This window comes from Symphalangus syndactylus, chromosome 13 (assembly GCF_028878055.3).
Source record: "Symphalangus syndactylus isolate Jambi chromosome 13, NHGRI_mSymSyn1-v2.1_pri, whole genome shotgun sequence".
NCBI classification, from domain to species: Eukaryota; Metazoa; Chordata; class Mammalia; order Primates; family Hylobatidae; genus Symphalangus; species Symphalangus syndactylus.
In genome coordinates this window covers 32529448-32541525 of record NC_072435.2, presented here as the reverse complement: position 1 = coordinate 32541525, position 12078 = coordinate 32529448, and the positions used below count along the sequence as shown (strand labels likewise).

Below are 12078 nucleotides of genomic sequence, written 5' to 3'. Positions count from 1 at the left end.
AAATGGCTTGCTAAAAAAATAAAAACATGCATACACACACACTGAGTTGAGGGAGAGAGAGTATATATAAGTCACAGAAGCTAAGGGATCACCCCACTGAACCCGTATAAGGTCTAGCCCCTCTGGAATTTATTCTGGCATCTAGTGTGAGCGAAGAGGCTAACACAAATTTTTTCCCAAAATAATTAACACAGGATTTCTCAGCCTCAACCCTGTTGACATTGGGCCCGCATCATTCTCTGGGGTGGGGCTGTCCTGTGCACTGAAGGGCTTTCAGCAGCATCTCTGGCCTCCACCCACTAGATGCCAGTAGTGCACACACAGTCACACACACACACCTGCCCCCATCTGGGTGTGACAACCAAAAATGTCTTCAGATATTGCCAAGTATCCCCTGGGAAGGCAATATCACCCCCCCCACACACACACACACACACACACACACACGCTGTTGAGAACCACTAGTCAAATTTAGTAGTCATTGGGCAGGGCATGATGGCTCACATGTGTAACCCCAACACTTTGGGAGGCTGAGGTGGGAGGATTGCTTGAGCTCAGGAGTTGGAGACCAACCTGGGCAACATAGCAAGACCCCCATCTTCACAAAAAAATACAAAAATTACCCAGGCATGTTGGTGCATGCCTGTAGTTCCAGCTACTCGGGAGGCTGAGGTGGGAGAATCACTTGAGCCCAGGAGTTTGAGGCTGCAGTGAGCCATGGCCATGCCACTGCACTCCAGCCTGGATGACAAGGCAAGCAAAAAAAAAAAAAGGAATTTGCTGGGCACGGCGGCTCACGCCTGTAATCCCAGCACTTTGGGAGGCTAAGGTGGGCGGATCATGAGGTCAGGAATTCGAGACCAGCCTAGCTAACATGGTGAAAGCCCATCTCTACTAAAAATACAAAAATTAGCTGGGCATGGTGGTGCGCACCTGTAATCCCAGCTACTGGGGCGGCTGAGCCAGGAGAATGACTTGAGCCCAGAAGGCCGAGGTTGCAGTGAGCCAAGATGGTGCCACTACACTCCAGCCTGGGTGACGGAGCAAGACTCTGTCTCAAAAAAAAAAAAAAAAAATTAGTGGCCATGGCAAATGTGAGGTCCCAGCCACACGGCCAAGATGGCTTACCCCACCTTCCACCAGCAATACACCAAAGTCCTTGAGTGGGGAAGTCAAGGATGGGAGGTGAGGAGGAGACTTCCTGGGAGGGCGGGACTGGAGGCCGTCCAAGGAAGCAGCCCCGGGAGGCCTGACCTTCACAAGAGAGGCAGCACAGGGAGTCCAGCCCAGCCTCTGATAATACTTAGACTCGCGAAAGATACAATTTATTGTTGACTCTGCAGGAGGGGAGACTAGTACCACGTTGTTAACTGGGTCATCGCATCATCAGACCCTGGAGGGAGGGCCTTCTTCACCACCCCAACTTGCAAATGTGAAGTTCAGACACAGAGGGGAGCACCAGGGCAAGGTCTTATACCTAACGCTACAGGAAACGCAGAGGCAGGGGAGATGGTGTGTAATAAATTACAATACTGAGCTGGGCGCAGCAGCTCATGCCTGGAATCTCAGCACTTTGGGAGGCCGAGGCGGGAGGATCTCTTGAGCTCAGGAGTTGGAGAGTAGCCTGGACAACACAGCGTGACCCTGTCTCTACAAAAAATCTTGAAAATTAGCCAGGCGTGATGGCATGCACCTGCAGTCCCAGGTACTTGGGAGGCTCACGCCTGTAATCCCAGCACTTTGGGAGGTGGAGGTGGGCAGATGGCCTGAAGTCAGGAGTCTGAGATCAGCCTGAGCAACATGGAGAAAGTTTGTCTCTACTAAAAATACAAAAAAATTAGCCGGGCATGGTGGCACATGCCTGTAATCCTAGCTACTCAGGAGGCTGAGGCAGGAGAATTGCTTGAACCTGGGAAGCTGAGGTTGTAGTGAGCCGTGATTGCGCCATTGCGCCATTGCACTCCAGCCTGGGCACCAACAGCGAAACTCTGTCTCAAAAAAAAAAAAAAAAAAAGGATATAGATAAAGATAAATTACAATACTAGAGAGGAGGGGTGTTATTTTGGGAAAGCGAGGCAGCCCTGGGGACTCACCGTCCCCCTCCCAATGTGAACCCAGCTGTCTTACTCCTCCACTCTCCTCCTTAGGCCAGGCTGGGGGTGACCCCACCTGTGACGAGCTCAGTGCCCAGTAGAGGTGTACCAGGGGAGCCCACCAGCATCTGCACCCAATCATGGGAGGAAAATCGTGGTTTTACTATGCAGCTTCAGGACAAGCCCTCCGGGAACCTACCGCCCCCACCCGCAAACCAGATCGCTGCTCTGGAGCCCCCAGCCCACTGGGAAGGCTCGCGGTTACTGCAAGGATTCTGGCGAATGCGGTCTAAATAGAATGAGAAGGGGGGCTGCGGACCGAGAAACTGAGGCAAGGCCTGGGGCGGGAGGGTGGAGGCTAAGAGGGAGGGGCAGGACTTCTCATATGCCTGTTTACCAGGCGCTCCCCTCCCTTCCTCCGCCCAATTTCTGCGGGTGGCCAAGCCTGGCTGGGGGCTGGGACCGAGAAGACGGCACTGGTGGCTCCCTAAGGGGCCTCACCCCCAAGGCAGGGGTCGGAGCACGTGAGGTCCTGGACGTCTCTGGGAGGCCCCTGGGGAGGGAGGTCCCTGCACCACCTCCCCCCACCCCAGCCCCCTCCATCATCCCGGGGCGGGACCAAGGGGCGGAGCGGGAGGGTGACCGGCCGTGACGCGTGCCCCACCCGCTCATATAGCGGCTCCCGGGGGCGCAGGGACGGTGCTCCGCCGTCTCCGCCGCATCTTCCACCCGCGCCGCCGCCGCAGCTCCCCGCGCTCGCGCCACCGCCGCCGCGTCCACCCTCAGAGCCACCGCCATGCGGGAGATCGTGCACCTGCAGGCCGGCCAGTGCGGCAACCAGATTGGGGCCAAGGTGTTCGGGGGACGGGGCCCGGGGAGGCAGCAGCGGCCCCGGGGAGGAGCGCGGGGTCGGTCCCCGGAGCACCCCCAACCTGGGAGCCTTTGGAGAGGAATGAGGTCCCCAGGAGGCCAGCGCGCCCCAGGGGCCTTGGGGGAAGGGTCGCGGGGTGGGGGTGGCAGGGCCAGGCTGGGAACAAAGAGGCTGCGGAGAGTGGGAGCCAGCCTTCTGTCCGCCTGTCACAGCTGGGCCCACAGCTGGGCCACTGTCCCCTCCTCACGCACAAAGAGCCCCCATGCCTCCCCCGGGCTGCAGCCTGGGTGCGCTGGCACCAGCCGGCCCCGCTGGGTGCTGACTCGGCTGCACCCCGCCCCCACCGCTCCTTCTTGCTGCCTCATCCTCGCCCCGACACCATGCCTCTAGGTCCCCCGTTCACCTTGCTGAGGGAGAGGTGGCAGCTAGGGAGGTAGTTGGGGCTGGGGGGAGTCCTTGGCTTGGCCACCGGCTTCCCCTCTCTCAACTCTTCCGACCACCTCTCTCTCTAGTTTTGGGAGGTTATCAGTGACGAACATGGCATCGACCCCACAGGCACATACCATGGGGACAGTGACCTGCAACTGGAGAGGATCAACGTGTACTACAACGAGGCCACAGGTAGGGCGAAGGAGGCACCTTCCAGGTGGGGAGGGGCAACTGGGAGGGAACAGGATGCTACCGGGCGCCTGTGGTTCCTGGCACGCACCGAACTGCCCTCCATCTGTTTCCCTGCAGGAGGAAATTATGTCCCCAGAGCGGTGCTGGTGGACCTGGAACCCGGCACCATGGACTCTGTCCGTTCCGGCCCCTTCGGTCAGATCTTTCGGCCGGACAACTTCGTTTTTGGTGAGTCCCCCAGCAGGGAGCCAGAGGCTGGAAAACCTCCTTATTCCTGCTAACACCACAGAGTCAACAGCCACCACCGAGGCCCACAGACCAGAGATGGGGTGGACAGAGCACTAGGCACCAGCCCTGCATCCAGGGCTGTGATGGGGGGATGTTCAGGCCACTGTGAGAGCCCTGAGGAGGGTGGATACTGACAGGGATTCAGGGAAGTCTTCCTGGAGGAGGTGGCATTTTAATTCAACGGTCTGAACCGGAACCAGACTGCCTGGGTGCACATCCCAATTCTGCCACTTCATGCATTCAACAGTGAGCACTCACTGCATACCAGGCCCTGTTCTAGAAGCTGGAGGTGCAGGGAAGAATCAAACAGCCGGAGTCCCCTCTCTGCCCCAGTGCAGCTCACATTCTGGTAGAAGGTGATAGGCCACAAAGGAGATAAATAAATAAAGTTCGGCCAGGGGTTGATTCAGTTGGATAACTTACGATGGGCTCCTCAGCCTTTCTGGGCCTCAAAATCCTCTTTTTTTTTTTTTTTTTTTTTCAGACAGGGTCTGTCTGTCCTGCTGTCACCCAGGCTGGAGTGCAGTGGCATGATCACAGCTCACTGCCACCTCCACCTCCGGGCACATGTGATCCTCTTGCCTCAGTCTCCCAAGTAGCTGGAACTACAGGCATGCACCACCACACCCAGCTGATTTTTTACTTTTCTTTGTAGAGAAGCGGGTCTCTCTATGTTGCCCAGGCTAGTCTCAAACTCCTGGACTCGAACGATCCACCCAACTCAGCTCCCAAAGTGCTGGATTACAAGCATGAGCCACCTTGCCCGGCCTCCTCGTCTTTAAAACAGGGATTTCACTGGGCATGGTGGCTCATGCCTGTAAACCCAGGACTTTGGGAGGCTGAGTCAGGAAGAGAGCTTGAGGTCAGGAGTTGGAGACCAGCCTGGGCACCGTGGTGAGACCCTGTCTCTACAAAAAGAAAAAATTTTTAATTAGCTGAGTGAGGTGGTGTGCGCCTGTAGTCACAGCTATTCGTGAGGCTAAGGTAGGAGAATCACTTGAGCCTGGGAGGTTGAGGCTGCCGTGAGCTGTGATGGTGCCACTGCACTCCAGCCTGAGCGATGGCATGAGACCCCATCTCTAAAAAAGATAAAATAAAACAGGGATTCTAAAATGCTAACTATTAGAATTATGAGGCTTAGGGCGGGCACAGTGGCTCACACCTATAATCCCAGCACTTTGGGAGGCCGATGCGGGTAGATCACCTGAGGTCAGGAGTTTGAGACCAGCCTGACTAACATGGAGAAACCCCATCTCTACTAAAAATAAAAAATTAACCAGGCGTGGTGGCGCATGCCTGTAATCCCAGCTACTCAGGAGGCTGAGGCAGGAGAATTGCTTGAACACAGGAGGCAGAGGTTGTGGTGAGCCGAGATCACGACACTGCACTCCAGCCTGGGCAACAAGAGCGAAACTTCGTCTCCAAAAAAAAAAAAAAAAAATTATGAGGTTTAAAGTCACGAATATGTGTAAAGAGTTTAGAACAATGCCTGACACAGAGAAAGAGGTAAATAAGCATTTGTCGTTGTTTTGATTACTATCTGCAGTCTAGAATGTGAGTAGGATTTGGACTGGCCAAAGGGCATTGAAGGGAGGAAAGATGTTTAAGACAGAGGGAACGGCATATGTGAAGATAGTGGGGAGTCCACACCCTGGGACAATCCTTCCGGGAAAGCTTTCCTGGCTCCAGCTGGTGCATGTCCCCACCCTGGCCTCAGGCCCTGGCTCCACCCACCTCTGATACTCCCAGCATCTAAGATGTGCTAAATGCAGGACCTGTCTTACCTCTCTGAATCTTTTCTGCAACTCGCCTCTTACTTCCATTTTACAGGTGAGAAAACAGGCACAGAGATCTTAGATCACATGCAGAAATTCACACCACGAGCCACTGGGGCTGTCAGGAGCCAGAGGGTCTGACTCCAGTCTCCGTTGCCCAGGCTGGAGTGCAGTGACACAACCTCCACCTCCCAGATTCAAGCGATTCTCCTGTCTCAGCCTCCCGAGTAGCTGGGACTACAGGCACGCGCCACCACAGCTTGCTAATTTTTTGTATTTTTAATAGAGATGGGCGTTCGCCATGTTGGCCAGGCTGGTCTCAAACTCCTGACCTCAGGTGATCTGCCTGCCTCTGCTTCCCAAAGTGCTGGGATTACAGGCATGAGCAACCGCGCCGGCTCTGAGCCCACACTTTTAATGCTCCTCCCACCCCCTGGCCACCCAGAGGCCATAGAATCTCTTGGCCCAACTGCAAGCCCTCTGTGGTCCTCCTGAAATCACTCACATCATTTGGCCAATTTCATTTCATCTTGATTTCACCCAGCCATTTGCCACAAAACTGCATCATTATGTTTTGAAATCTTCCAACAGATCAGAAAGGGGAAGTCACTTGTCCAAGGTCACACAGTTTGTCTTGTCAGTCCTGAGAATCTGGAGTCTAAACCACCAGGCTCGGGAGGAGGAGGGTGGGGGTGACCAGAGGTGGCTTCTCTGAGGATGTGGCATTGAGCCTGAAGTAAGTGAGGAAAAAGTCACGTGAATACCTGGGGGGAAGCATTCTAAGCAGCCGCAGCAACTAGTGCAAAGGCCCCAGGGCAGGACCACACCTGGAAAGCTGGAGTAACAACTGTGGCTGAAGCAGAGTGAGGGAGGGGATGGGGCAGGTCCGGCAGGGCCTTGTGGTCTGCAGGGAGGATTTGGGCTTTGACCCCAAGGCAGGTGGGAGCCATGGAGGGCTGTAGGCAGAGGAGGGACGGGACCTGACTTACGTGCTCTCAGGTGTCCTCTTGTGGGTACTGTGGAGAGGACAGACTGGGTGATGAGGGTAGGAGCCAGGGGACCAGGAGAGAGGGAACTGAACTTATCCAGGAGGGCGATGCTGGAGCTGAACCAAGGTGGAGACAGACGAGGGGTGAAAGAAAATGTTAGCTGTTCACAGTAATACCAGCCAATATATATATATTTTTTTTTTTTTTTTTTTTTTTTGAGATGGAGTCTCGCTCTGTCGCCCAGGCTGGAGTGCAGTGGCGCAATCTCGGCTCACTGCAAGCTCCCCCTCCCGGGTTCACGCCATTCTCCTGACTCAGCCTCTCCGAGTAGCTGGGACTACAGGCGCCCGCCACCACGCCCGGCTAATTTTTTCTATTTTTTAGTACAGACGGGGTTTCACCATGGTCTCGATCTCCTGACCTCATGATCCGCCCGCCTCGGCCTCCCAAAGTGCTGGGATTACAAGCGTGAGCCACTGCGCCCGGCTGATATTTTTTTATTCTTTTTGTTTTTTTTTTTGTTTTTTTTTTTTTTTTTTTTTTTTTGAGACGGAGTCTTGCTCTGTCCCCCAGGGTGGAGTGCAGTGGCGCGATCTCGGCTCACTGCAAGCTCCGCCTCCCAGGTTCAAGCCATTCTCCTGCCTCAGCCTCCCAAGTAGCTGGGACTACAGGCGCCCGCCACCACGCCCGGCTAATTTTTTCTATTTTTTAGTACAGACGGGGTTTCACCATGGTCTCGATCTCCTGACCTCGTGATCCGCCCGCCTCGGCCTCCCAAAGTGCTGGGATTACAGGCTTGAGCCACCGCGCCCGGCTTTTTTTTTTTTTTTTTTTTAAGACAAAGTCTCACTCTGTCGCCCAGGCTGGAGCACAGTGGTGCGATCTTGGCTCACTGCAAGCTCCACCTCCCGGGTTCACGCCATTCTGCCTCAGCCTCCCGAGTAGCTGGGACTACAGGCGCCCACCACCTCGCCTGGCTAAATTTTTCTATTTTTAGTAGAGACGCGGTTTCACCATGTTAGCCAGGATGGTCTCGATCTCCTAACCTCGCAATCTGCCTGCCTCGGCCTCCCAAAGTGCTGGGATTACAGGCGTGAGCTACCGCACCTGGCCTATATTCTAATACTGATTATTTTCCTCCAGGAACTTGCATTCCACAGTGAGCTTACAGACAATAAACATGATTAACAAGACAACACAAGCCAAGCATGGTGGCTCACGCCTGTAATCCCAACACTTTGGGAGGCCAAGGCAGGTGGATTGCTCCAGCTCAGGAGTTCGAGACCAGCCTGGGCAACATGACGAAACCCCATCTGTACAAAAAAAAAATACAAAAATTAGCCAGATCTGGTAGCATAAGCCTGTAGTCCCAGCTACTCAAAAGGCTGGGGCAGGAGGATCACTTGAACCTGGGAGGTCAAGGCTGCAGTGAGCCATGATTGCACCTCTGTACTCCAGCCTGGGCAACATACCAAGACCTTGCCTGAAAATGATAATAATAATAATGATGTTTAATATTAATCTTTTTATTGTTGTTATTATTTATTTGTTTCAGAAACAGGGTCTTGCTCTGTCTCCCAGGCTGCAGTGGTGTGATCATAGCTCATTGCAGCCTCCCACTCCTGGGCTTAAGCAATCTCCCACCTGAGCCTCCCTAGTAACTGGTACTACAGGCATGCCACCACCGTGACTGGCTAATTTATATATATATATATATATATATATGTTTTTTTTTTGTAGAGACATGGCCTCACTAAATTGCCCAGGCTAGTCTTCAACTGCTGGGCTCCAGCAATCCTCCCACCTCGGCCTCCCTAAGTGTTGGGGTTACAGGCATGAGCCACAGTGCCCAGTCTTGGTTTTTTTTTGGGGGGGGGCGGGGACCAGGGGAGTGTTTTGTGTGTGTGTGTGTGTTTTTGAGATGGAGTCTCACTCCGTCGCCCAGGCTGGAGTGCAGTGGCTCAATCTTGGCTCACTGCAGCCTCCTCCTCCCAGGTTCAAGCGATTCTCTTGCCTCAGGCTCCCGACTAGCCAGGGACTACCATCGCCTGCCACTACACCTGGCTAATTGTTATTATTTTTGATAGTTACTATTATTCAACTACTAGAGACCCTCCAGGTGGTGGAGAGACAGGGTCGAGGGTTGGGACTCCCCATAACTGCCTGTGTGTCCCCTCCCCTTCCCTCTCCAGGCCAATCCGGAGCCGGCAACAACTGGGCAAAGGGGCACTACACGGAGGGCGCAGAGCTGGTGGACGCTGTCCTGGACGTAGTCCGGAAGGAGGCCGAGAGCTGCGACTGCCTTCAGGGCTTCCAGCTGACCCACTCGCTGGGAGGTGGCACGGGGTCCGGGATGGGCACGCTGCTCATCAGTAAGATCCGAGAGGAGTTCCCAGACCGCATCATGAACACCTTCAGCGTGGTGCCCTCGCCCAAAGTGTCAGACACGGTGGTGGAGCCCTACAACGCCACTCTGTCTGTGCACCAGCTGGTGGAGAATACAGATGAGACCTACTGCATTGACAACGAGGCACTTTACGACATCTGTTTCCGCACCCTCAAGCTGACCACCCCCACTTACGGGGACCTCAACCACCTGGTGTCGGCCACCATGAGCGGGGTCACCACCTGCCTGCGTTTCCCGGGCCAGCTGAACGCCGACCTGCGCAAGCTGGCCGTCAACATGGTCCCCTTTCCTCGCCTTCACTTCTTCATGCCCGGCTTCGCACCCCTGACCAGCCGGGGCAGCCAGCAGTACCGGGCCCTGACGGTGCCCGAGCTCACCCAGCAGATGTTCGACGCCAAGAACATGATGGCTGCGTGCGACCCGCGCCACGGCCGCTACCTGACCGTGGCCGCCGTGTTCCGGGGCCGCATGTCCATGAAGGAGGTGGACGAGCAGATGCTGAGTGTGCAGAGCAAGAATAGCAGCTACTTCGTGGAGTGGATCCCCAACAACGTGAAGACGGCCGTGTGTGACATCCCACCCCGCGGCCTGAAGATGGCCGCGACCTTTATCGGCAACAGCACGGCCATCCAGGAGCTGTTCAAGCGCATCTCCGAGCAGTTCACGGCCATGTTCCGGCGCAAGGCCTTCTTGCACTGGTACACGGGCGAGGGCATGGACGAGATGGAGTTCACCGAGGCCGAGAGCAACATGAATGACCTGGTATCTGAGTACCAGCAGTACCAGGACGCCACAGCTGAGGAGGGCGAGTTCGAGGAGGAGGCGGAGGAGGAGGTGGCCTAGGCTGCTCCCATCGCTTCCCATCTGTCCCCTCGAGGCTTCTGACCTTTGACCCTCTAAGCCCCCCATCTCTGACCCCTAGAGCCCCGCTTTCTCTCCAAGGCTGACTCCCCCCTCACCCTAAGACTTGGCCCTGACCCTAACGATACCTTTGGAGCTCGCTTTACCTCTGGCTACTTCGTCTCCGACCCTGGCTCCCCTTTGACCTCTGAGCCCTAATTTATCTTTGACCCCCTTGAGCTCTTCCAACCTTGACATCTCCCAGGAGGAGCCCCGCTTCACCCCTTCTGACTCCGGAAACCGCACGTTTAACTTTGTGAACCCTCCTTCACCCCTGACCTCTGCTTCACCTTTGACCCCTGCTCCCCATGAATCCCATCTTACCTCTAGACCTATAAGTCCTGGTTTATGTTTGACCCCTCCCTCTGAGCTGCACTTCACTTCTGACCTTGCCTCACCTTTAACCCTCCACCTGAGCCCCAGCTCCTACCTCTGACCCCAACTTCTCTTTGATCTCTGGATCCCCTCTGACTCCAACTTCTCTTTCACCCTCTGTGAGTCCCATTTTACTTCTATACCTGAAAGTCCTGGTTTACACTGGACCCCTCCCTCCGAGCTGCAGTTCACCTTTGACCTTCCCTCACCTTTCACCCCCCCTACAGTGTCAGCTCCTACCTCTGACCCCAGCTTCTCTCTGGCTCCCACAGGCCCCATGCATCCTCCCTGCCTCACTACCCTCAGCTCCTGCCGACCTTAGCTTATCTGGGAGAGAAATAAGGCCTGGTGCCTGTGAGGAAGAGAGGTCACCCCTGCCCTCCCTCCCCACTTCCCTGCCTCACCCTCGATAAATAAATTGTTGTCCTGGATGTTTCTGCCGAATTCCTCTTTCTTCTCTTACAGCAAGTGCGGGCTTTTCTCTAGAGGATGGAGGAGGGTACCGATGACATCTCATCTCTGGGTGGGGCCGTGCTGGGGAGGGATCAGACAGGCCAGGCTAGGCCACCCACTAACCCTGAGATTTTGACTAAGCCATTTGCCCTCTCTGAGCCTCGGTCTTCCCACCTATAAAATGGGATCATATGTTTTCCCCCAGGATCCCCCCACAACTGTTATAGGAATGGGATCCCAATCCAGACCCCAAGAGAGGGTTCTTGGATCTCACTCAAGAAAGAATTCAGGGCAAGTCCATAAAGTAAAAGCATGTTTATTCAGAAGGTAAAGGGGCTGGGCACGGTGGCTCACACCTGTAATCCCAACACTTTGGGAGGCCAAGGCGGGTGGATCTCCCGAGTCCAGGAGAGACCAGACTAGTCAACATGGCTAAACCCCATCTCTACTAAAAATACAAAAATCAGCTGGGCGTGGTGGCAGGCGCCTGTAGTTACAGCTACTTGGGAGGCTGAAGCAGGAAAATCAGTTGAACCTGCAAGGCAGAGGTTGCAGCGAGCCAAGATCGCGCCACTACACTCCAGCCTCGGGGACCAAGCGAGACTCTGTATCAAAAAAAAAAAAAAAAAAAGAATGGCTACTCCGTAGGCCAAGGGCTGCTGGTTGCCCATTTTTATGGTTATTTCTTGATGATATGCAAGACAAGGGGTGGATTATTCATGCCTCCCCTTTTTAGAGCATAGAGGGTAACTTCCTGACGCTGCCATGGCATCTGTAAACTGTCATGTCACTGGTGGGAGTGTAGCAGTGAGGACGCCCAGAAGTCACTTTCATCATCATCTTGGTTTTGGTGAGTTTTGACCAGCCTCTTTCCTGCAACCTGTTTTTTTTGTTTGTTTGTTTTGGTTTTTTTTTTTGAGATGGAATCTCACTCTGTCGCCAAGGTTGGAGTGCAGTGGCGCGATCTCTGCTCACTGCAAGCTCCGCCTCCCAGGTGCACGCCATTCTCCTGCCTCAGCCTCCCAAGTAGCTGGGACTACAGGCGCCCACCACCACGCCTGGCTAATTTTTTTGTGTTTTTAGTAGAGACGGGGTTTCACCGTGTTAGCCAGGATGGTCTCGATCTCCTGACCTCGTGATCCACCCGCCTCAGCCTCCCAAAGTGCTGGGATTACAGGCGTGAGCCACTGCACCCGACCTACTGCAACCTATTTTATCAGTAAGGTCTTTATGACCTGTATTTTATGCTGATCTCATCCTGTGACTTAGAATGCCTTAACCATCTGGGAATGCAGCCCAGTAGGTC

At 54.7% G+C, this 12078-nt stretch overlaps 1 protein-coding gene across 11 annotated transcripts; it reads left to right on the top strand.

Annotated features, from left to right (window-relative positions):
• Window positions 1-2254: 2254 nt before the first annotated feature.
• Window positions 2255-10750, top strand: TUBB4A (tubulin beta 4A class IVa). 11 transcript variants are annotated; one of them, XM_055235636.1, is made up of 5 exons: window positions 2255-2424; window positions 2788-2946; window positions 3477-3585; window positions 3703-3813; window positions 8830-10750. In XM_055235636.1, exons 1-5 carry the CDS (start codon window positions 2392-2394, stop codon window positions 9885-9887), a joined length of 1470 nt encoding a protein of 489 aa, XP_055091611.1. In that variant the 5' UTR covers window positions 2255-2391; the 3' UTR covers window positions 9888-10750. The 11 variants fall into 11 exon arrangements, with proteins under 11 accessions (XP_055091611.1, XP_055091609.1, XP_063471966.1 ...); XM_055235634.1 differs by having other exon boundaries at window positions 2770-2946; XM_063615896.1 differs by lacking the exon at window positions 2255-2424 and adding an exon at window positions 2545-2622 and having other exon boundaries at window positions 2770-2946.
• Window positions 10751-12078: the final 1328 nt, after the last annotated feature.

Bases quoted from the DNA above. Each gene is read 5' to 3' on its own strand.
- TUBB4A (XM_055235634.1), top strand. From the start codon at position 2,392: ATGAGAAGGGGGGCTGCGGACCGAGAAACTGAG. The intron at 2,425-2,769 runs GCAAGGCCTGGG...CCGCTCATATAG, and splicing joins CTGCGGACCGAGAAACTGAG to CGGCTCCCGGGGGCGCAGGG. The intron at 3,814-8,829 runs GTGAGTCCCCCA...TTCCCTCTCCAG, and splicing joins GCCGGACAACTTCGTTTTTG to GCCAATCCGGAGCCGGCAAC.